Genomic DNA, 23,226 nt, shown 5'->3' with positions numbered 1-23,226 from the left:
TTAGACCGGCGGCGTAACCGCCTCTTACTACCTAATTGTTAGTAAAAATCCCTTAACGCATTCAAAATATATATATAATTAATTATATAGTAGCTGTCGATACCATTTTGTATATTACTTGTATAATAACGTACATCTATGTTTTTTTTTTCAAAATATCTGTGCCTAATATACATTTAAGCCGATCTTTGAGAAGCTCGTAAAGGGTAGAATTATTTTTGGACATTTCTGTGTCGAACGACGATAACTATGAATTGTACGAAGCATTTGTACCTTCAAATTAAAATGTTAAATGCGTTTTGAACCAAAAATAACTCAACGCGAACAGGCAACGCCGTACCGGGAGTCTTAAACTAAAGAAAACATAGCAAAATATACTTGAAGTGTAAAGTGAAGCATACAACATATCTCTTAAGTATTCAATATACATAGTATTTGATCACTTACAACCTATATTACGAGCTATACTGATTCCATACGAAATTACGACGACTACTGTTATTTAGTACATACAGTTGTTTCCACTTATTTAAAAAAAAAAGATTAGAAAAGAGTTCTAGAGTAGAGTACTCTGTTCTACAAAGCAAGCGCGGGGCGAACTGCCGCTGCCAACGTGACGGACACAAAATGGCCGCCGAGACGGACACAAGATGGCCGCCGAGACAGACACAAGATGGCCGCCGAGACGGACACAAGATGGCCGCCGGGCGCGTTCCAAAACACGTTAAGTACACTCGCGCTTATTGGCAACAATAGTTTGCGGAAAACCATTTACGTATAAACTTGATATGATCAATTTTAGACTTACAATAAACTACAAATTAAAAATATAAATGACAAATTGTGCCGTGGTTTGTGCCAAGCTTCTACACCTCGAGAAATCAATTCCTTTCTGTACTGTGGGTCGCTGTGTCGTCTCTGTCGCACATTAGGGCCGAGCCTAGTGTGGGACAGAGATAGACGGATCGCAAACGATATGCATTAGTTTAATCGCATTATTTTTAGTTTCCGACTTAATAGTTTTATCATTCCTAAGTTAAATGACTCGTATACCGATTGGGACGTCCAATTTAACTAGTCTTAGTCAATTATTCTATTTTTGCCCAATCAGTCGATTAAAATCTGTAACCCAAAAGAAAACGTTCTACTTTCTTTACAGTTACAACTAAATCATCAAGTTTCATATTATATTAAAATACAGTTGATATTTACTGCTGTTATTTCAACATTTTCTAGTCGTTTCTGTAAATTACTTTGATCGTCGTATTTGATATTCTAGTATCCCGAAAACTACTCAAAATAATTATTTCTAAACTTCAAAGATAAAAATCAAAAATCCACACGCCAGTGTAACGATTATCACAAAACCATTTAACGACCTTCACACATCAACACATTCCATTACACGTAAAAACTAATGCGGACAGTTTGCGGAGCGAGATAGCGATAGAGGCGTGGCTCGCGTGCGAGAGAGATGCAAGGTGCGCGGGCGCATTACATGGTGCTGTTATCCCACTCCAGCTGGCTGATGTTTCTGTATTTGTGCTGTTTGCCGGACATCACTGTAAAGAGGAGACGTTTTGTTTTATCTTTGTTAAGTTCACAAGTCTTCTACAATCCATAAATATACATAAATATGTATTAAGAAGAGGACTGCAGGGCCCAATACAGAACCCTGGGGTACCCTGACTGTTGTTTGGTGACATGATTTGTTTAGTTTCTGTACAACCTGCGATCTTTTTTCTATAAAAAGTTACACCTGAGCAAGATCTTCGCACTTAATACTTATTGTGTGTGTTCTGTGTGTGTGTTGTGTTATTTTTAAGAAGCTAAACAGATGATTCACTGACTCGCAAGCTTTTGTGAAGTTACAGAGCAATTTTTTAGTTCATAGATGATAACATTAAAGCATGTTCTTCTATATACCTTCTCGTTTCCGTATACATATTTATACTCTGGCAAGTCAGTTATGTCAGTATAAAAGGCAGCTAATTGGAATTAAGTAGGTGCGAATGATCGATCACTTAAATTTAGAATTACGCGCCTTTTCTACTTGCAAAGTTGGCGCCAGTATATGAGTCGGTAAGAAAAAGTCTGAATAAACTGCTTTATTTTTTTGCTTTAACTTTTAAGGCGTAGGCGGTCACCGTAGCCTACAGACGCCTGCGACTCTAGGGGTGCAACCTGCATGTGTAAACACAAATTAGGAATGAACGTCACGTACCCTCCTCGTCCTCGTCCGACGAGTCGTGTCGGTCCGAGTCGGAGTCGTCGCACGACTCCCCGTCCGAGCTCAGCTCGGCCGCCCCGGCCGCGCCCATCTCGGCTGCGGCCTGCTGGAAGATTTAAACAAATCGTCACATTCCATAGCCTAGGAATCCTCTAGACGGAGTTTAGAGCAATTATTTCATGAAACCGATGCTGCCAAAAATACGGGGGTGCGGGGGGACGAGGTGAGCGAATCCCGTGCCGTGATTGGTCCGTTCAAAGACACGGACCAATCGCGGCACGGGCTTGACTCGAAGATGGAGTAAAACTACCGTATAAGTGGCAGAGGGGGTAGCGTTACTATGCTCAGTCTAGAGGATGTCTTGTCTGTGTCACATTCTAACTAGAGATGCCACGAATATTCGGCAACTATTCGGTATTCGGCCACTTTGCCGAATATTCGGTATTCGGCCGAATACAGAATATCTGTTGCACTTACTTAAAAAGAAAAATTGCTCAATAAAAATAACCAAAAACTATGTAGGTATATTTAGAATGTGTTCTTGGAAAGTTGTTAAATACGGAGACCATTTTTTGAGAATTTTTTTGGTTAAAAAACATTTTATTTTTATCATGAGTCTGATTTGTTTGACTCTATTCATTAATTCTGTTCAACAAAAATATATCTTAGCTAACGTCATCTAACGTTGAGCTTTGTTGGCGATCAGTTTTCATAATAATTGTGACACAAAAGGTTCGCTTGTCATGCCGAATATTCGGTCGCCGAATATTCGGTCAGCCGAATATTCGGTATTCGGCTGAGAGAGGGACCGAATATTCGGTATTCGGCCAAAACCACTATTCGGGGCATCTCTAATTTTAACCCCCTTCTAATAGGGTAATTGACAATTTTTTATGAATGGTATCAGTTGATCAGGTTTGTTTTGAGGATCAAATGTCTGTATGGGACCTATTGTCTTAAAGCAATACAAAAGTCACAAATGATGGTCAAAGTCTGGCACCCGCACTTTACTGACGAAACGCTTCAGCGAGAAAATGGCATACATCGTGAATTCGTGACGTCACCATGTAACGTTAAAAGCCGTTTAAATGTATGGAAAACAAGGAAATTGCGATTTTGTCGTTGAAATATTGCGTTTATGTATATGGTTGCTATACAATATTTTTTTAAGTATAATGTAAGGAATCGAATGGTATAATTGTTTGTCCTATTTGGAAGTTAATATTTTTTTTTTAATTTTAAGGCTTGTTTTTTTATTATTCCAATATATTTTTTCTAATTTCCAATGTATTGTGATCAATTGCTCATTTTCTATTTAACTATATTTATTGTAGTTATAAAATTCAACATGTGCCAAATACCCTATATCAGCATGCGGCCCGCGAAGCTGTCACTTGCGGCCCGCGAGCCTCCCTGGCTATTTTGTATGTAATATTGACAAACGACAATATCTAGTCTAGTCATAAATATTAATAAAGTGCGGCCTGCGTCAACTTCGTTAACTACTATGTGGTCCTTGGCTGCTAAAAGGTTGCCGACCGCTGCCCTATATCGTTTCGATTTAACAAACACAACGTCAAACTGACAGATAGGGACAACGGCAGATAGGTTTATAGTTTGTAGCTTTCTAGTAGACCCCGAAGGCTTATCCTATTGTCTATTGTTCAGTAAAACCGCACGTGCTACTTACCTGCAAAAAAGGGTCCTAATTATTATATTTGGCACCTGAGCGCGGGCTAGTCCAACGCTCAAAAAACCAGTGTAGGTGCGCTCTCCGATAACGCGCCTTTGTTACGCATCTCGATGACACATTTTAGACTGGTTCTGTAGCGTTCGACTCGCCGGCACTCAGTAACCGAAGTACCGTTTTTTTTTTTTTTTTTTTTATGCTGGTGGTTGTGGCACGTGGCACGAGCGGTTTTTCTTAACAATAGACAATAGGATTAGCCTTCGGGGTCTATTAGAAAGTCTATTATACCTCATCCATGGGGTTGAGCGTGATGGTGAGCGCGGAGTCGTCCCAGGCCATCTCGTCGCGCGTGGCTCTCGCTTTTTTTTTTTTTTTTTTTATGCAGGTGGTTGTGGCACGTGGCACGAGCGGTTTTTCTTAACAATAGACAACAGGATTAGCCTTCGGGGTCTATTAGAAAGTCTATTATACCTCATCCATGGGGTTGAGCGTGATGGTGAGCGCGGAGTCGTCCCAGGCCATCTCGTCGCGCGTGGCTCTGGCTTTTTTTTTTTTTTTTTTTATGCAGGTGGTTGTGGCACGTGGCACGAGCGGTTTTTCTTAACAATAGACAACAGGATTAGCCTTCGGGGTCTATTAGAAAGTCTATTATACCTCATCCATGGGGTTGAGCGTGATGGTGAGCGCGGAGTCGTCCCAGGTCATCTCGTCGCGCGTGGCTCTCGCTTCTTTTTTTTTTTTTTTTATGCAGGTGGTTGTGGCACGTGGCACGAGCGGTTTTTCTTAACAATAGACAATAGGATTAGCCTTCGGGGTCTATTAGAAAGTCTATTATACCTCATCCATGGGGTTGAGCGTGATGGTGAGCGCGGAGTCGTCCCAGGCCATCTCGTCGCGCGTGGCTCTCGCTTTTTTTTTTTTTTTTATGCAGGTGGTTGTGGCACGTGGCACGAGCGGTTTTTCTTAACAATAGACAACAGGATTAGCCTTCGGGGTCTATTAGAAAGTCTATTATACCTCATCCATGGGGTTGAGCGTGATGGTAAGCGCGGAGTCGTCCCAGGCCATCTCGTCGCGCGTGGCTCTCGCTTTTTTTTTTTTTTTTTTTTTTTTTATGCAGGTGGTTGTGGCACGTGGCACGAGCGGTTTTTCTTAACAATAGACAATAGGATTAGCCTTCGGGGTCTATTAGAAAGTCTATTATACCTCATCCATGGGGTTGAGCGTGATGGTGAGCGCGGAGTCGTCCCAGGCCATCTCGTCGCGCGCGGCCCTCGCGCGGGGCTCACGCGGCGCGCGCGCGCGCGCCAGCGCCACGCCGCCCGCCAGCACCAGCACGCCGCACGCGATCACGCCGATCAGCAGGGCCACGTGGTCTGACAACCAACACATGGGATCAACTAAAACCGAACCATAGAGAAAAAAATACATAGAGTGCTCACTCCATACATCAGTTTTAGTACCAGAAAGACTATTAGCATCTAGCATCGAGTAGCGGAACTATCAGTACTGCTACTTGACAATAGATGTAGCACCGGCCGGAAAGTCTTATGCTGTTGAGATAAGACTTTCCGGTCGGTGCTAATCTATTGTCAAGTAGCAGTACTGATAGTTCCGCTACTCGATGCTAGATGTAGACACTGAAATTAATAGTCTGAACTGATGTATGGAGTGAGCACTCTTGTCTTACTATATTTCTCTATGACCGAACTGAGTAATGAACTAATAATAATGTATTCAATTAAGCGTGGAGAGTCACACGCCTCGAACTCTCGGAGAGCGATGCTATCAAAGAGAATTTGAAATATAATAGAAAATATTTATTTGGCGTAAAAAACATACATTATTTAGGTATAACAGAAAATTAAAGAAAGGTACACCAAATAGGATGCCGCTCGGCATAAGCAGTGTCTCTAAAGCTTTGGATTCCTCCGAAAACGGTGCCGTCATATTACGGCCGCTATATAGCGTTGACTGACGTCACTAGAACGTTGTCTATGTAAACAAGATGGCGCGGTTTCCTAGACGGCGTTACGTTACGTTGATTGTCAACGTAACGTAAGATGACGGCCGTCATGATCTTGTCGATAGTTTCGTGAACGTTTTATTAGATAGCGGTGACGCCATTTTGAATAAATGACACGAGATTTGAATAAATGATTCCGTACTACGATTATATTCCTCTTCTGATGATATTTCATCCTCCAAGTAAATTATAGATGATCAAGCAAATCTTGTCAGTAGGAAAAGGCGCGAAATTCAAATTTTCTATTGGACGTTATCCCATCGCGCCTACATTTTTCAAATTTGCCGCTTTGACCTTGGTGGATGACGGTGTGTTATGACGCCGTGGTACTTTCCACATGTCGCCACCGTAAAGACGGCCGTCTTTTGCTGCCGCTATATGACGGCCGTCATATGACGGCACCGTTTTCGGAGGAATCTAAAGCTTAAGACACTGCGCTGGTTTTCGAGGCACACGAAATTAAAAGCTAAACCTTAAAACTAGTTAAAACTAATACACAAACAGAACAGATATAATCAGAACAAGACACATTAGACATATCACGTGTAAGAAGGAAAGAGAGAGAGAGAGAGAGAGAGAAATAGAAGTGGATTGTAGGCCAATGGTATGGTGCAATTTTTTCGAGCGATGGCGCCGTACCTTTGGCCTCCTGTCGAGTAGATGGCGTTAATTTTTAACATTTAACAAATTGACACATATCAGTGAAAGAATAAGGATCATAGTCAAATGGCGTTCTAACAGTTTTAATCTTCTGTCGAAAGATGGCAGTAAATACATATTTTACCATGACAGTAAGTCTCTTTACACTCGATTCTCTTTTATGCTATTAAGCTTAGAATAAAACTAAATATCGAAAAATTACTGTCTTGACTGAGACTTGAACTCACTCCACTAAATAGCCCATCAGTGCTCTGCCATCTGAGCTACCAAGACCTCATCCATGGACAGCAAACATTTCCAACATATAGGCCTTTTAGGGATGCCTCCCTAGCGACATCTACCGTGAGAATGTTACACTTCTTGAACGACTACCGGAGTTTTTTTATTATTATTGAAAACAAACAGTTTTATAATAAACATATGAGCAACTTAGCTAATACCTACAAATTGATTTCGTTATAGACCTATAGTTTCCTAATTTACAAATTGTATCGAGGTACAATTGAAATAGTACATTATTGTCGAGGTTCGGAAGTAGCTACTTGCAGGCTGAGGATTCGTTTTAAACGGACGACCTTGGGAGTCCGTTTAATTGAATCCGAAGCCAGCAAGTAGCCTTCCAGCCGAGTCATATATAGTGCTTTTCTCAAAAATGGTGCAAGAAATAGAAATATTTTACGGAAGCAACGTTCTAATTTTCACATAAAAAAGTAGTACCATTAAAAAGATTTGCTTGCCGCCTTTAAAAAAAAAGAAGTGTATTATTCTGCTGAAAATACGCCAACCTATTTGAGACACCTAAATAGTCGCGGTACCAACATTAAGCCTATAACAGACTATCGCACCGCACCGCGACCTTGGAGCGTCGCACCCATAAGTAAGAGCGAGAAAGAGATATCTGTTTCTCGCTCTCACTTATGAGTGCGACGCTCTAAGGTCGCGGTGCGGTGCGATAGTCTGTTACAGGCTTTATAATAATAAATAATTACAATCATCTGTTTGGCTATTTAAGGGACCTATGCCTTCATTTGATATGGCCATTTAAAGTTTTAAAAAGTTTGGAACTCGTTAAACAATGGAATTTGTATGCAACATTGCAGTCCCGAAATCAAGACTGCAATGTTTTTAACTTTTTAATTTTTTGAATGACCATAAACTACGCACTTTTAACCGGCAACCTCGACTTTGCCGTCCATTTTTGAGAAAAAGTGTAAACTTATAGTTCCAAGAAATAGGATGGTGAGTTGTGCAGGGTTACTCACTGGTAGCGCTGGCGGGCGCGTCGAGCAGGCGCGCGGCCGGCTGCTCGGCCACGTGCGCGTCGCGCTGCGCGTGCGCCGCGTACACGCGCGGCTGCTGCGCGTGCCCGTGCAAGTGCACGGGCTGAAAACACAATACCATTTGTTTTAGATTCCGATAGCCAGGGTTCGAAATTATCCAGATAATTATAGTTTTTGATAACTATCCCAGGTATACATATACGGTGCTTTTGAATTCTTTAATGGTAAAAAATAATGATTGGGCGTTTTTTTTTAATTTTTAAGGTTTTAAATTTTAGGTTATTATCAAATCGATAATTATCACGCATAAAAATCACGATAATTATCAAGATAACAATCATTGATAATTATCCTTTCGAACTATGCCGATAGCGATATGCAAAGCAGTGTAATGTGTTTATACAAATAGTCTATGTGTGTACGTAGGTGTTTTTTATTGTATAGCTTGTAAGAAGAAATGTTTTATAATTTTTTATAACTTATTATGAAAAGGGCTTGTAGCAGTAATAAAAATGCATGTTTTTTAAATACCATATTAAACCTGGGTTTTAAGAGTGAAGAAACCATAGAAATGAGAAATCGGCTAGTCTGTGGCCATGAGTAAGCCCATCTATAATTAAAAAAAATTGATTTATCATCACGTGATACCTGTTTGTCTCTGGCCACGGCGTCCATTTTGTCGGCGACGCCGCTGGGGTGCAGTTCACGTGCTAGTCCATCGCCGCTCATGTGAGGATGCACCACAGTCAGCTGAAACAGAAACGAATATGTTATTGCAACCGTAAAACGAGGTGACTTTAGGAAATTTTGGGGATACTTTGATAGTTTTAAAACTGCCACTAAATTATCATTATTCATTATTTTCTCGAACTGTTCGTGTAACAAGTTAGATTATTATACATACTTGTTTACCTACTACTAAAAAATCCGAATAAAAATATGTAACGGCTGAAAAACTGAAATATCGAAGTCGCCCCTGCATTTGAAAGTCACCCCGGTTTACGGAACTTAAGGAAAGAAGAAAAGAGACAAATACGATTTTTTTATCCTGAGCCTCATTACAAAAGGCATAAGGTCCAACGATGTACAGTTAAGACGAAACAGAAGCTGAGATTTAAATATTTTAGGTAAATATACCCATCTCGCTAACGGAAGCAGCTTCTAAAACTAGTGCGATAAGGACAAGGCGAAAAATCCTGCGTAAAAATCTCAAAAATCGAGGTTTCGTATTCGACTGTTTCCTCCTCCAAAACTCAACCAATCGTAACCAAATTTGGAAATCTAAATGATTATGAAATTATCTGTGTCGGACCGTTTTGCTTTTTTGGCTAATTGATATCAGTTTTGAATACCACGCCTCTCATTGCGGCATAGTCAATTGGGCCGTTTTGGCCATTTTTAAAGGGCTCTAGCGCCTTAAAAAACAAAAATGTCAGAAAAAGCAAAACGGTCTGACACAGATATTGACAATATTAATCTGTGTTGAAAAAATCATTGCTCTAGCTTCAAAACCCACGGAGGAAACAGTCGAGTACGTTTGTATGGAGAAATGACCACTCCTGTTGCCTCTTAGAGCTGTTTGTACAATTGGGATGTAGCAACTCAACAAGCAAAAAAATTACTAATTCATATATTTTTCTCAAAAATGGACGGCAAAGTCCACGTTGCCGGTTAAAAAATAGGTCGCGAAGTGTACGCGCGGTGTGTGTGTGTTTGAATGACCATAAACTACGGTTTATGGTCATTCAAAAAATTAAAAAGTTAAAAACATTGCAGTCTTGATTTCGGGACTGCAATGTCGCATACAAATTCCATTATTTAACGAGTTCCAAACTTTTTAAAACTTTAAATGGCCATATCAAATGAAGGCATAGGTCCCTTAAACAGCCAAACAGATGATCAGCACTTATTATTATAAAGCCTGTAACAGACTATCGCACCACACCGCGACCTTGGAGCGTCGCACTCATAAGTGAGAGCGAGAAACAGATATCTCTTTCTCGCTCTCACTTATGGGTGCGACGCTCCAAGGTCGCGGTGCGGTGCGATAGTCTGTTACAGGCTTAATGTTGGTACCGCGACTATTTAGGTGTCTCAAATAGGTTGGCGTATTTTCAGCAGAAAAATACACTTCTTTTTTTTTAAGGCGGCAAGCAAAATCTTTTTAATGGTTTTACCTTTTTCTGTGAAAATTTGAACGTTGCTTCTGTAAAATATTTCTATTTCTTGCACCATTTTTGAGAAAAGCACTATATATGACTCGGCTGGAAGGCTACTTGCTGGCTTCGGATTCAATTAAACGGACTCCCAAGGTCGTCTGTTTAAAACGAATCCTCAGCCTGCAAGTAGCTACTTCCGAACCTCGACAATAATGTACTATTATTTACTGACCGTTTGAACATATTCGTTGCTGGTGAACCGGCCGTCGAGCTCGGAGCACGTGAGTTTGAACACGCGGTTCAGGTAGTACGCAGGCTTCTTGTTGCTGTACTCGATCTCACGGAGGACCTGTACACAATAGTTATTTGTACAACAAGAGATCAAAGTTTGATATTTCTTCGAGTGCTTATTTTCGAGTCCCGTGCAAGCGAAAGATTCTATACTATACTCGCTACGCTCGTGAATCTAATTTAGAATCTTGAGCGTAGTAAGGGACTCAAAAGCGCACGAGATGTAAATAACTTTGATCTCGTGTAGTACACAACATTTTTCACCTCAGCAGTGAGAACATATTAGAGAACCCGAAAAATGTATTCCTTCTTCATCACTTACCTCTATTCACTCATGTTTTCTTAAGATATACCAACAATTAAATTTTCACCTCAGCAGATCGAACAAGGGTACTTTGCTACTTAAAAACAGTGAGCAAAATCGTATTTTGCTCACTGAGTGAGCAAAATCGCATTTTGCTCATTTTGACTCACTCAGTGAGCAAAATGCGATTTTGCTCACTGTTTTTAAGTAGCAAAGTACCCTTGTTCAAGCTGCTGAGGTGAAATAGTTATTTGTACAACAAGAGATCAAAGTTTGATATTTCTTCGAGTGCTTATTTTGAGTCCCGTGCAAGCGAAAGATTCTATAATAGATTCACGAGCGTAGCGAGTGAATCTAATTTAGAATCTTGAGCGTAGTAAGGGACTCAAAAGCGCACGAGATGTAAATAACTTTGATCTCGTGTAGTTCACAAAACTTTTCACCTCAGCAGTGAGAACATATTAGAGAACCCGAAAAATGTATTCCTTCTTCATCACTTACCTCTATTCACTCATGTTTTCTTAAGATATGCCAATAATTACATTTTCACCTCAGCATCTCGAACAAGGGTACTTTGCTACTTAAAAACAGTGTGCAAACTCGAATTTTGCTCACTGAGTGAGCAAAATCGCATTTTGCTCATTTTGTCTCACTCGGTGAGCAAAATGCGATTTTGCTCACTGTTTTTAAGTAGCAAAGTACCCTTGTTCGAGCTGCTGAGGTGAAAAATATATTGTTATCAACATTTATTATTAGGAGCCTATAATGTCCCACTGCTGGGCAAAGGCCTCCCTCCACTTTTTCTAGTCTTCCCGATCCTGTGCAGTCTCTGGCCATTCCTTTAAAACCGGCCAAGTGCGAGTCGGACTCGCGCACGGAGGGTTCCGCACTACCAACAAGAAATAGAGCAAAACAAGCAAAAAAAAACGGTCACCCATCCAAGTACTGACCCCGCCCGACGTTGCTTAACTTCGGTCAAAAATCATCACGTTTGTTGTATGGGAGCCCCACTTAAATCTTTATTTCATTCTGTTTTTAGTATTTGTTGTTATAGCGGCAACAGAAATACATCATCTGTGAAAATATTAACTGTCTAGCTATCACGGTTCGTGAGATACAGCCTGGTGACAGACGGACATGACCAGCCCAGTCCCACTTTAGCTTGGCCGCTTTCCGAGCTACGTCGACTACTTTTGTTCTGGAGCGCAGCGGGGTGTTCCGGATACGATTCATTAATTTCACACCTAATATGCTGCGCTCCATAGCTCACTGGCAAACCCCTAGTTTGGACCTCTAACACGCCGTCAAAGACCAAGTTTGTGCACGGTTTTTTAAAGTAAATTATTTACTGTACATAATAACACACAAAAGATATACACAGTCCGACAGGTAAGTACCGATACAAAAACGTCACATTGAGGTCGTCGTGAGTCCTGATGAAGATATACTATGTATATCCCTATAGGAACTCTCTCTGATTGTGGTAACCAATTTACGTGATACAAGAAACTAGTACAATTTGAATCGGAAAAATTGTTTGGCATTGTCGTAAGCGAATATCATAGATTTGTCCGGTCCGGGTTCAGAGCCGGGTACACCGACACGTACGAGTCTAGCTGCTGGGTCGTGTTTACCTGCTGGTAGTTGTGAACAGAGTCGGAGCCGGTCAGGATGACGCCGTCTCGCGTGACGGCGGCGCGGATGTCGTACCGCAGCGGGAGCTCCGAGGCCGAGCGCAGCGACAGCGCCTCGTGGTCCGGGTTCAGAGCCGGGTACACGGACACCACGCACGAGTCTAGCTTCTAGGTCGTGTTTACCTGCTGGTAGTTGTGAACAGAGTCGGAGCCGGTCAGGATGACGCCGTCTCGCGTGACGGCGGCGCGGATGTCGTACCGCAGCGGGAGCTCCGAGGCCGAGCGCAGCGACAGCGCCTCGTGGTCCGGGTTCAGAGCCGGGTACACCGACACCACGCACGAGTCTAGCTTCTGGCTCTCTGCGTCTGGAAATAGTAAAACTATTAGAATTTTCTTTTATAAAATAGGAAGGATATTTGATGTGGGGAAGGAAAAGTCGGAGTGGAATCTGGGCTAAAAAAAAACTGACGGGATAAATGGTAAGATAAGAAAAATAATTTCTTTCATTTACATAGCATATATCGTATTCTCGAAAATTACAATTTTTGCCCAAATTGCCATTTGAACATTCTATTAGGACATTTCACCAATGCTTTCGAGCGCTTACTTATTTACTGTCTTGGGGTACGCGTCGAAAACATCGTTGATCAGGATGCTCAAAGTTTGCTACCCCATGATGAGGTATTTACATACCTCATCATGGGGCGCGTAAATATTACTATTTAATAAATAGTATTTATACCTGCCATGTTAAGCCGCCAACAACTTAACACTGAATTCAGGGAACATCCACAGACTTTGACGGAAATGCGCGCAAATCAGTTCCGTTGATGAGGATTCCGTTGTTTGCTTTTGCTACCCCATGATGAGGCATGTAGCTAATATAGTAATATCTCACCTCTCACGGCTCCATGCTGTGCAGCTAATACTCTAACACTCAATTCAGGGAAAACCCTTAATCCCTGGCGGAAATGCGCGTAGTCCCTCGCCGCGTCATCAGTTCCATTGATCAGGATGCTTGGAGTCTGGGGCTGCAGAACCATGATGTAGGACTCGGCGGGCTTCGCTTTGATGATGCGGCCATTGTCACATCTGTAAAAAAACAACGGGTTGCACTCAGGGAGTGCCGGCAGAAGTGAAAACTCAATCACTATTTCAAAATGTCTGCAGCACTATCTATAATTGAGGTTAACGCCATCTAGCGTTATTTCGTCGCATTCCTTGAAACCCCTAAGCACATCACTGTTAGTACTCGAGTTATATTAATACCAGTTAGATCGAAACTCACTAGATGGCATTTAAATCAATAAAGAAAAACTCAATGACATTGAAGTAACAGTTTTTCGATCAGCTCACGTGGCCGTCTTACGTCTTACGTTCACGTGACACTTGTTACGAGTTTAATATTTTTTCACCCCATCACAAAAAGTGCACAGCGCCGCTAAAGAAGTTTTCACTTCAAAAATGGTCAAAATACTATTCTTATCGCATGTCAGTGGCAAACAAGCGCCCGGCCTGATGGCAATCCATCACCATGGCTTATGGGGTTTTCAGCCTGCAATTTAATTTACGACTTTTTTGAAAAATCTTATACATAAATACTCGTAACACATAACGAAACAAATGCGACATGCTATGTATAGATATAGTTTGTCAAAGGACTGTCTCATTTCAAACACAGAGAGAATCATACTATCTTTATCTTGTTGTGTACTAGCACCCAAAAGAAAAGGAAGAGTAGTTTTCCTGGTTCTTACTGACTGACAAATTGGTTTGACCAACTATATGACCAAGTGGCTGGTCGTTTGTATCTGCCATTCCGATATGACTTATTTATCTCACTCTTCCGGGCTACAAACGTTAACGAATAAGCTAGTCAGCGGGCTCAGCACGGTTCCATTTTTATCGACTATCACTATGCCCGTCACTTTCGCACTTACTTGTTAGAACGTGACAGGCATGGTGACAAACGATAAAAATGCGACCGTGCTACTAGGGCAGGAAGGTATAGTTTGTAGCTTTCTAATAGACTCCGAAGGCTAATCCTATTGTCTATTGTTAAGAAAAACCGCTCGTGCCACGTGCCACAACCACCTGCATAAAAAATCGGTACTTCGGTTACTGAGTGCCGGCGAGTCGAACGCTACAGAACCAGTCTAAAATGTGTCATCGAGATGCGTAACAAAGGCGCGTTATCGGAGAGCGCACCTACACTGGTTTTTTGAGCGTCGGACTAGCCCGCGCTCAGGTGCCAAATATAATAATTAGGACCCTTTTTTGCAGGTAAGTAGCACGTGCGGTTTTACTGAACAATAGACAATAGGATAAGCCTTCGGGGTCTAATAGAAAGCTACAAACTATATGTGGTAGTGTAACGTACGTGATGGTGGTTGCGACGTGCACGTTCCGGCGTCCGGGCGTGGGGAACGCGCGCGCGTCGCCGTACGCCACGCGACGTAGTAACGTCTCCACGTCCGCCACGCCGTCACCCTCCACCGACACTGACTTCAGGTCTGCAAACGGAAAAAAGTTAGGTACCTACCTACATATCATTTATTCACGAACGTAGAATACCTTTAGATACATTTTAGAGTATTATTAAATTGTACAACCGGACTTAATCGCGTATCTAAGATTTACCTCCGACGTTAAGGAACATATTGCAGCTGTCAAAAATCGTCAGGTGAACAAGTCTGCCGTGGCTGAGCATTTACTGGAGTCAGGACCAAACCACTGGATTGAGCTGCATAACCCTAAAATCCTGTCCACGGATCGTCATTTCTACAGCAGGAAAGTACGGGAAGCCATTGAAATCAAAAAACATAGTAATTTCAATCGGGACGAGGGTTTCAAGATCTCATCCACATGGAATCCAGTCATTAGTAAATGTAAGCGTAAACGAATATCGACAGTCGATAAATCGAATATCGTTAGTGTTGTGTGTCGACAGAGTGACATCCCTAGTGCGCAAAACGTTCAAGCGGATAAACAAGACCAAGTGCGGGTAGTTCGAAAAACTCGCGCAGTTAGAAGATGCTGATGTCAACTTAAGCCAGTCTTCTCCGAGACCACGGGGACAACGCCGTCCTCGAAACGTCGGAGGTAAATCTTAAAACTTAGATACGCGATTAAGTCCCGTTGTACAATTTAATAATGTGTAAAAATCGTGAAAGTTTAAATCACATTTTAGAGTAATCTACATACTCTAGAAAAGTGTCTGTTGATATTAAACCAGACTAAAATATTACAAATAAAAAATGTTCTTTTCGTGTACCCTACCATCATAGATCCAAAACAATTTTGGACGTCATGTTGTCATGACATTAACAAACAAAACGGCCTAACAAAACACAATATTGTCAAACTATAAATAGAGATAGAAATCCGAAGAATTTATTTATGCTTCTTTCTCCTAAGAGTTGACTATGTGTTTTATTGAAAAATGTCTATCGCCCGTTTTCTTTCTTCCATTTATCTATTTTACAGTATTACGAATTAGGTACGGATCTACGGGTATGGACAGACAGTCGTCCAGTTGTTCACTCAACCAATTCATCACTCCATTACAAAAACTCAAAAATTCGTTCTATTACATATGACATCTCTCTACAATTCCATTATGTTGCGGACATGTTATGATTAGTGTTATAACCAGGGATGTTGCGAACATCCGCATCCGCATCCGCAACCGCGGAACTTCCGCATTATTTTCAACATCCGCATCTGCATCCGCATCCGCATAAAATCGATGCGGAGCTTATGCGGATGCGGATGTCGAACAAGTCGGTACAGGAACGTCTTAGCGGCGGCGTAAGTGCTAGGTAATTTCGTCATTACCAAAAACGAAATCGTCTAGATCAGCCATTCTCAAAGTGTGTTCCGCGGAACCCTAGGGTTCCGCGACACCCCTGCAGGGATTCCGCAAGAATTTAGAATAATAAAATAAGCATAATTATTATGCTTAGTAATAAAAAAATACACTTCCAAAAACTATTGTTTTATTGTAGGGTTCCATCAAGTATTTCGCTTTCCAAAAGGGTTCCGTCAAAAAAAAAGATTGAGAACCGCTGATCTAGATCCAGAAAAGTCGGCCAAGTTACAGTTTATTAAATATAACGCACCTATATTCTCGCTCAAATACTAAACGCTTCGTTTTCTTTTAATAAAAAAAATACTAAAAATGTAATATTTGACGTTTTCTAAGTACCAAAGTTACTGTTTATTAAATATAACGCACCTATATTCTCGCTCAAATACTAAACGCTTCGTTTTTTTTTAATAAAAAAAATACTAAAAATGTAATATTTGACGTTTTCTAAGTACCTAATCTTGACATCCGCATCCGCGGATGTGAGCCTTTAAATATCCGCATCCGCATCCGCATCCGCATCCGCATCCGCATCCGCGGATGTCAAAAAATCTGCATCCGCAACATCCCTGGTTATAAGTGTTATAACCTTATAACTTACATAGATCAGGGGCTAGGCTGAGCCCCTCCCGGCAGTGCGCGACGCACTTGAGCGCTGCAGACGGTTGCACGTCGTGCACCAGCACGCCCAGGCCGGCCAACCAGCCGTGCAAGTGGTGTTTCATGTCGCTTTCGGTTCCTAGAAAAAAAACCGGCCAAGTGCGAGTCGGACTCGCGCACGGAGGGTTCCGCACCGTCAACAAAAAAATAGAGCAAAACAAGCAGAAAAACGGTCACCCATCCAAGTACTGACCCCGCCCGACGTTGCTTAACTTCGGTCAAAAATCACGTTAGTTGTATGGGAGCCCCATTTAAATCTTTATTTTATTCTGTTTTTAGTATTTGTTGTTACAGCGGCAACAGAAATACATCATCTGTGAAAATTTCAACTGTCTAGCTATCACGGTTCGTGAGATACAGCCCGGTGACAGACGGACGGACGGACGGACGGACGGACAGCGGAGTCTTAGTAATAGGGTCCCGTTTTTACCCTTTGGGTACGGAACCCTAAAAAAAACAACGGGTTGCACTCAGAGAGTGCCGGCAGAAGTGAAAACTCAATGACTAGTGCAAATTTCACTATGTATAATTGAGGTTAACGCCATCTAGCGTTATTTCGTCGCATTACTTGAAACGCCTAAGCACATAACTGTTAGTACTCGAGTTATATTAATACCAGTTAGAGCGAAACTCACTAGATGGCATTTAAATCAATAAAGAAAAACTCAATGACATTACATGTAACAGTTTCTCGATCAGGTCACGTGTCTTACGGTCACGTCATCTCTCGCGAGTTTAACATTTTTTCCCCACCTCAAAAAGCGCCGCTAAAGAAGTTTTCACTTCAAAATTTGGATTAATATTCTTGGTTTCAACATTTTAGTCATAATGTCATTTTAGTTGGACAGGGTGGACAGTCAGCTTCTTGCGCACTGGGCCGGGGTACACTCGGTGGTGGCTACATACACATGAGTGTATGTAGTTATTACCGAGTCATCAAACACTATTTATAGTCTAGCTCATATTATTAGTGTTCCGTACAAAACTTTGTTTTTAAGTTAAATTTAGTTTGTAGTTAGTTGTAAGTGTATGGACTCAAGGTCTCAAATAAATGATTTTTTTTTTTTATAATATCAGTTATTGAGATCTTCAGGCAGTGTACTTTTTCTTGTCAATCGACTTACCTTGCCAACAAGCTCCAACTACGAGGGTGGTGTTGACTCCATGAGCGGGATGCAGGGGCCAGTCATCGATGACCTCTGGTCCTTTGCCGTCAACAGCGCGGTACGGTTCACCGTCGACAAAGAGTTCCACGTTCGGGAAGCGAACGTTCACGGCGTAGTGATGCCATTCGTTGTCGCACACCTGTCAAACGAGTAATATTGAGTATATAGTGAGTTCGTGCTGTGTATCGCTACAAGTGTTAGGTGACCAAAGCCCAAAGACACCACTATGCCCGCCTACAATGACAGCGGAAGACCTCCCCCAACCGGCTTTCTCGGCGCGCGCGCAGCGTGCGACGCGGCGTGCCGCAGTACGCGATACACGGCCGTCGTGAACGCTGCTCGCACTGTTAGTGCTTGAGAAAGGAGACCTAGGCTCTCCGAAACATGTCGCGCGAGTGACTTAAAACAAGTGAGTCTAAACCGTAAAATTATTCAATATTCAATGTTTAAATTCGAAACGAGTAATAGTTTATGTAACTGCTCCATAATGAAAGGCATTAAAACACGAGTGTGGGTTTATGAAACGAACAAAGTGAGTTCTATAAAAGGATCACACGAGTGTTTTAAAGCCTAATTATGTACAGTTTTATCTTGACACTTATTATAAGCTCTCTACGTCTTGTTTAAAAACCGCATGCAAGGTACGGTCACCATTGCGGCGTTTGATCAAAATAAAATGTCATCTCGATTGATACTAAAAATTAGGTCGAATCAAATTCCATTGTTGTTCAAAGATGTACGAAATTCGAATATCATAATTTGGGGCATTATCAATGAAAAGGGACCTTATTGTCGATGGCAGTTACGCCGCACAGCGTCGCGCGGCATTGTATTTATATCGGAGCATCGTTAATAATGGCGTAACCGCCATCGACAATAAGGACCCTTTTCATGGATAACGTCACATTTGATAAATTTTAGCTGATCCCAGATGAAAGGAGAAACAGTTTTCGGCCTTGAAAAGTAATTTGGAAGAAGTTTTTCTGTAAAACATGATGGTTACCTCAGGGATCTTCCAACGCCACTCTGCGGGTCTGAAGATGTTGAGGTCACCATCGCCAAAGTCTCGCCTCAGCAGCAGGATGAGGCGGCAGTTGCGGACGAACAGGGCGTAGTGGTGGCGGTTCATTTCTGTAACACAAATTTTTGCAGTTTATGTGACTGTTACATAATGATAGACATTAAAATACGACCTAAAAGCCAGCTTCATGAAAACATCCCACGACTGTGTTGTGTACGTGCGGCATCTATGTCAAAATAGAAAACCTTCCGGCTAAAGATGACAGCACGCTAGAGGGCGCCACTGCCATTGCCGTATCGTCGACCGTTGACCACCAACACTACAAACATCGACATATTTCGCCTCTACGGAGCATCATCTGGAGATGCTGGAGATGTTGACGGTCTGGGGCCCGTTTCTCAAAAGCTTGTAACTTGTAATACAAGCGGAAGTCCTTTTCTAACAAAAGCTGTCAAAAAGTGACATCCGCTTGTATTACAAGGTTACAAGCTTTTGATACTGGCCCTGGTGTCCGGCAACGGAATGAGCTGCTACGACTGATCTACCACATTTATAACCTGACCATCCCTCACAAGTTAGGGTCACATAATAGTCAGTAACTTAGGGATGACCACAGTAAGGCAGGCCTCGCAAGTTAGGGTCACATAAAGACAGTAACTTACTGTGACCATCCCTGCCTCGCAAGTTAGGGTCACATAAAGACAGTAACTTACTGTGACCATCCCTGCCTCGCAAGTTAGGGTCACATAAAGAAAGTAACTTACTGTGACCATCCCTGCCTCGCAAGTTAGGGTCACATAAAGACAGTAACTTACTGTGACCATCCCTGCCTCGCAAGTTAGGGTCACATAAAGACAGTAACTTACTGTGACCATCCCTGCCTCGCAAGTTAGGGTCACATAAAGACAGTAACTTACTGTGACCATCCCTGCCTCGCAAGTTAGGGTCACATAAAGACAGTAACTTACTGTGACCATCCCTGCCTCGCAAGTTAGGGTCACATAAAGACAGTAACTTACTGTGACCATCCCTGCCTCGCAAGTTAGGGTCACATAAAGACAGTAACTTACTGTGACCATCCCTGCCTCGCAAGTTAGGGTCACATAAAGACAGTAACTTACTGTGACCATCCCTGCCTCGCAAGTTAGGCTCACATTAAGACAGTAACTTACTGTGACCATCCCTGCCTCGCAAGTTAGGGTCACATAAAGACAGTAACTTACTGTGACCATCCCTGCCTCGCAAGTTAGGGTCACATAAAGACAGTAACTTACTGTGACCATCCCTGCCTCGCAAGTTAGGCTCACATTAAGACAGTAACTTACTGTGACCATCCCTGCCTCGCAAGTTAGGGTCACAAAATAGTCAGTAACTTACTGTGGTCATCGGCGAGACACAGCACGTGCTCCTTCCTGTGCTTGTCATGGTCGGGTGGTGGCGCGTGTCGCATCCACGTGGATATGGAGAAACTGCCGGCCAGGGACGATGGCAGCACGCTAGATGGCACCGCTGCCGCCGTATTTGACCACCAAAGTTATAAACATCGACACGTTTCACCTCTACGGAGCATCATCTGGAGATGTTGACGGTCTGGGGCCCGTTTCTCAAAAGCTTGTAACTTGTAATACAAGTGGAAGTCCCTTTCTAACAAAAGCTGTCAAAAAGTGACATCCGCTTGTATTACAAGTTACAAGTGCTGAGCTGCTACGACTGGTCGACCACATTTATAACCTGACCATCCAAGTTAGGGTCACAAAATAGTCAGTAACTTACTGTGGTCATCGGCGAGACACAGCACGTGCTCCTTCCTGTGCTTGTCATGGTCGGGTGGTGGCGCGTGTCGCATCCACGTGGATATGGAGAAACTGCCGGCCAGGGACGATGGCAGCACGCTAGATGGCACCGCTGCCGCCGTATTTGACCACCAAAGTTATAAACATCGACACGTTTCACCTCTACGAGGCATCATCAGGAGATGCTGGAGATGTTGACGGGTATGTGTCCGGCAACGGAATGAGCTACTACGACTGGTCGACCACATTTATAACCTGACCATCCCTGCTTCGCAAGTTAGGGTCACAAAATAGTCAGTAACTTACTGTGGTCATCGGCGAGACACAGCACGTGTTCCTTCCTGTGCTTGTCATGGTCGGGTGGTGGCGCGTGTCGCATCCACGTGGATATGGAGAAACTGCCGGCTAGGGAGGATGGCAGCACGCTAGATGGCACCGCTGCGGCTGTCGTTGAGCCGTCGAACTCGAACATCTGCTCACCGTCGCGACCTGGAACGAAAGGCAAGTGTTTAAGGGGATCCCCCACGCCAATGACCTTCGATCTGAATCCCTTAGTTTTCTAATGTTTTTTGTAGCCTATCATATTACCAGCAACGGCTTTAAGCAATATAGTATCCCATATTTACTTCAAAGTTCATAGTCTTTGAGATATTTGGCATCAAAGTTGAACAATTTTAGGCCAAAAAACTGGTTTTCTGGCCATAACTTTTGTGTTAATTAGTTTAAAATTAAAATCCTCGACACATTTTTCGAGACGTCAAAGACGAACCCAAATATGTACATTTCGTATATCTAAGATGCTTCACAGCAAACTAGATACGAAAAAGTGTTTTTTCGTAAAAAAACTCATAAAAAAATTAGCATTCATTTCTTTCAAAATCCGGTCGACAAAAATGGAGATAAAAGATTGAAGAACTGATAGCCGTTTGTCTTATACTTCTATTTATGGTGCAAAAAAAGGAGATACGATTCAAAACTTTAGTAACAGTTCAGCCTTTCCCACTGCACATGCTTCCTCTCATGCGCGAGAGGCTTGGGAAATTTGTTTGCAGGGGGATCAACAACACAAGGGTGTACACCGGTACATGCCAAACTAAACTATTAAAAACTTAGGTAAGAAAGTACTAAATTAGACAAGATGCATACCTGAATCAGGTTTGAGAGCCTTCGCCCATTCATTGCCAGCGCCCGGGCTCGGCAAGAGATCCACTGTCTTGGGGTCCAAACCTGGAAGTAAAGGGTAAATTATAGTAGATACATTTTCAATTACAATTTTTATACGAAATCTCACACAGATAGAATACGGGTATAAAACTTAAGAGTTTCATGGCAAGTCCCGCCTCGTGAGGCCGGGGTAGCGACAATGACAGGGTATAAAACTTTAAACTCTCTCGTTTTGTACACATATTTAATTACACATACGGGTCTACCGCGATATACTTTCATTGTTTTTACCTTAAATTCCGACGTTACAGCTGAATTGCACCAGCTGTAGTCACGGAAAGACTGACATCCCAGCAAATGTCAACGGAGATATAAATAAAACGACACTGAACTACCCGAAATTAGTATATAAAAATATTCGGGGTAGACAAAGAAATTGCAGTTACCCGTTAAATTTTAATGTTTATTACCCGTGTTAGACCCGTTTTTGTAACTAAATATAATAACAGGGTCATCATCTTCCTCGCGTTGTCCCGGCATTTTGCCACAGCTCATGGGAGCCTGGGGTCCGCGCTTGGCAACTAATCCCAGTAATTGTCGTGGGCACTAGTTTTTACGAAAGCGACTGCCATCTGACCTTCCAACCCAGAGGGTAAACTAGGCCCGTATTAGGATTAGTCCGGTTTCCTCACGATGTTTTCCTTCACCGAAAAGCGACTGGTAAATATCAAATGATATTTCGTACATAAGTTCCGAAAAACTCATTGGTACGAGCCCGCGACCTCCGAATTGCAAGTCGCACGCTCTTACCGCTAGGCCACCAGCGCTTTTAGCGCAAATATAATAACAGGGTACTTACCACAAATGGTCCTCTGCGAGTGTACAGCATAAGTGTCCCGGTCGCAACCCGAGCCCGCCCTGGAGGCCTGCAGGGTGACAGCGGCCTGTATCCTGGTGACGCACAATGACAGGGTACTTACCACAAATGGTCCTCTCCGAGTGTACACCATAAGTGTCCCGGTCGCAACCCGAGCCCGCCCTGGAGGCCTGCAGGGTGACAGCGGCCTGTATCCTGGTGACGCACAATGACAGGGTACTTACCACAAATGGTCCTCTGCGAGTGTACAGCATAAGTGTCCCGGTCGCAACCCGAGCCGGCCCTGGAGGCCTGCAGGGTGACAGCGGCCTGTATCCTGGTGACGCACAATGACAGGGTACTTACCACAAATGGTCCTCTGCGAGTGTACAGCATAAGTGTCCCGGTCGCAACCCGAGCCCGC

The 23,226-nt window shown here is 42.7% G+C and overlaps 1 protein-coding gene across 1 annotated transcript in view; it reads right to left on the bottom strand.

Moving 5' to 3' along the window:
- Nucleotides 1-1,194: 1,194 nt before the first annotated feature.
- LOC134658326 (calsyntenin-1) overlaps nt 1,195-23,226 on the bottom strand; it is a 295,963-nt gene continuing 273,931 nt past the window's right edge. Inside the window, exons 7-20 of the mRNA XM_063513957.1 lie at nt 21,929-22,009; nt 21,089-21,271; nt 18,972-19,099; nt 17,927-18,107; nt 16,744-16,881; nt 14,655-14,787; nt 13,173-13,366; nt 12,458-12,639; nt 10,278-10,394; nt 8,535-8,636; nt 7,869-7,989; nt 5,127-5,296; nt 2,225-2,333; nt 1,195-1,562 (exon numbers count right to left, since the gene is read on the bottom strand). Of these exons, the coding sequence (XP_063370027.1) occupies nt 1,495-1,562; nt 2,225-2,333; nt 5,127-5,296; nt 7,869-7,989; nt 8,535-8,636; nt 10,278-10,394; nt 12,458-12,639; nt 13,173-13,366; nt 14,655-14,787; nt 16,744-16,881; nt 17,927-18,107; nt 18,972-19,099; nt 21,089-21,271; nt 21,929-22,009 (1,907 nt within the window). The 3' untranslated portion in view covers nt 1,195-1,494. The remainder of the gene's footprint in view (nt 1,563-2,224; nt 2,334-5,126; nt 5,297-7,868; nt 7,990-8,534; nt 8,637-10,277; nt 10,395-12,457; nt 12,640-13,172; nt 13,367-14,654; nt 14,788-16,743; nt 16,882-17,926; nt 18,108-18,971; nt 19,100-21,088; nt 21,272-21,928; nt 22,010-23,226) is intronic.

Source organism: Cydia amplana, chromosome 22 (assembly GCF_948474715.1).
Source record: "Cydia amplana chromosome 22, ilCydAmpl1.1, whole genome shotgun sequence".
NCBI classification, from domain to species: Eukaryota; Metazoa; Arthropoda; class Insecta; order Lepidoptera; family Tortricidae; genus Cydia; species Cydia amplana.
This window is presented reverse-complemented; position numbering and strand designations above follow the sequence as displayed.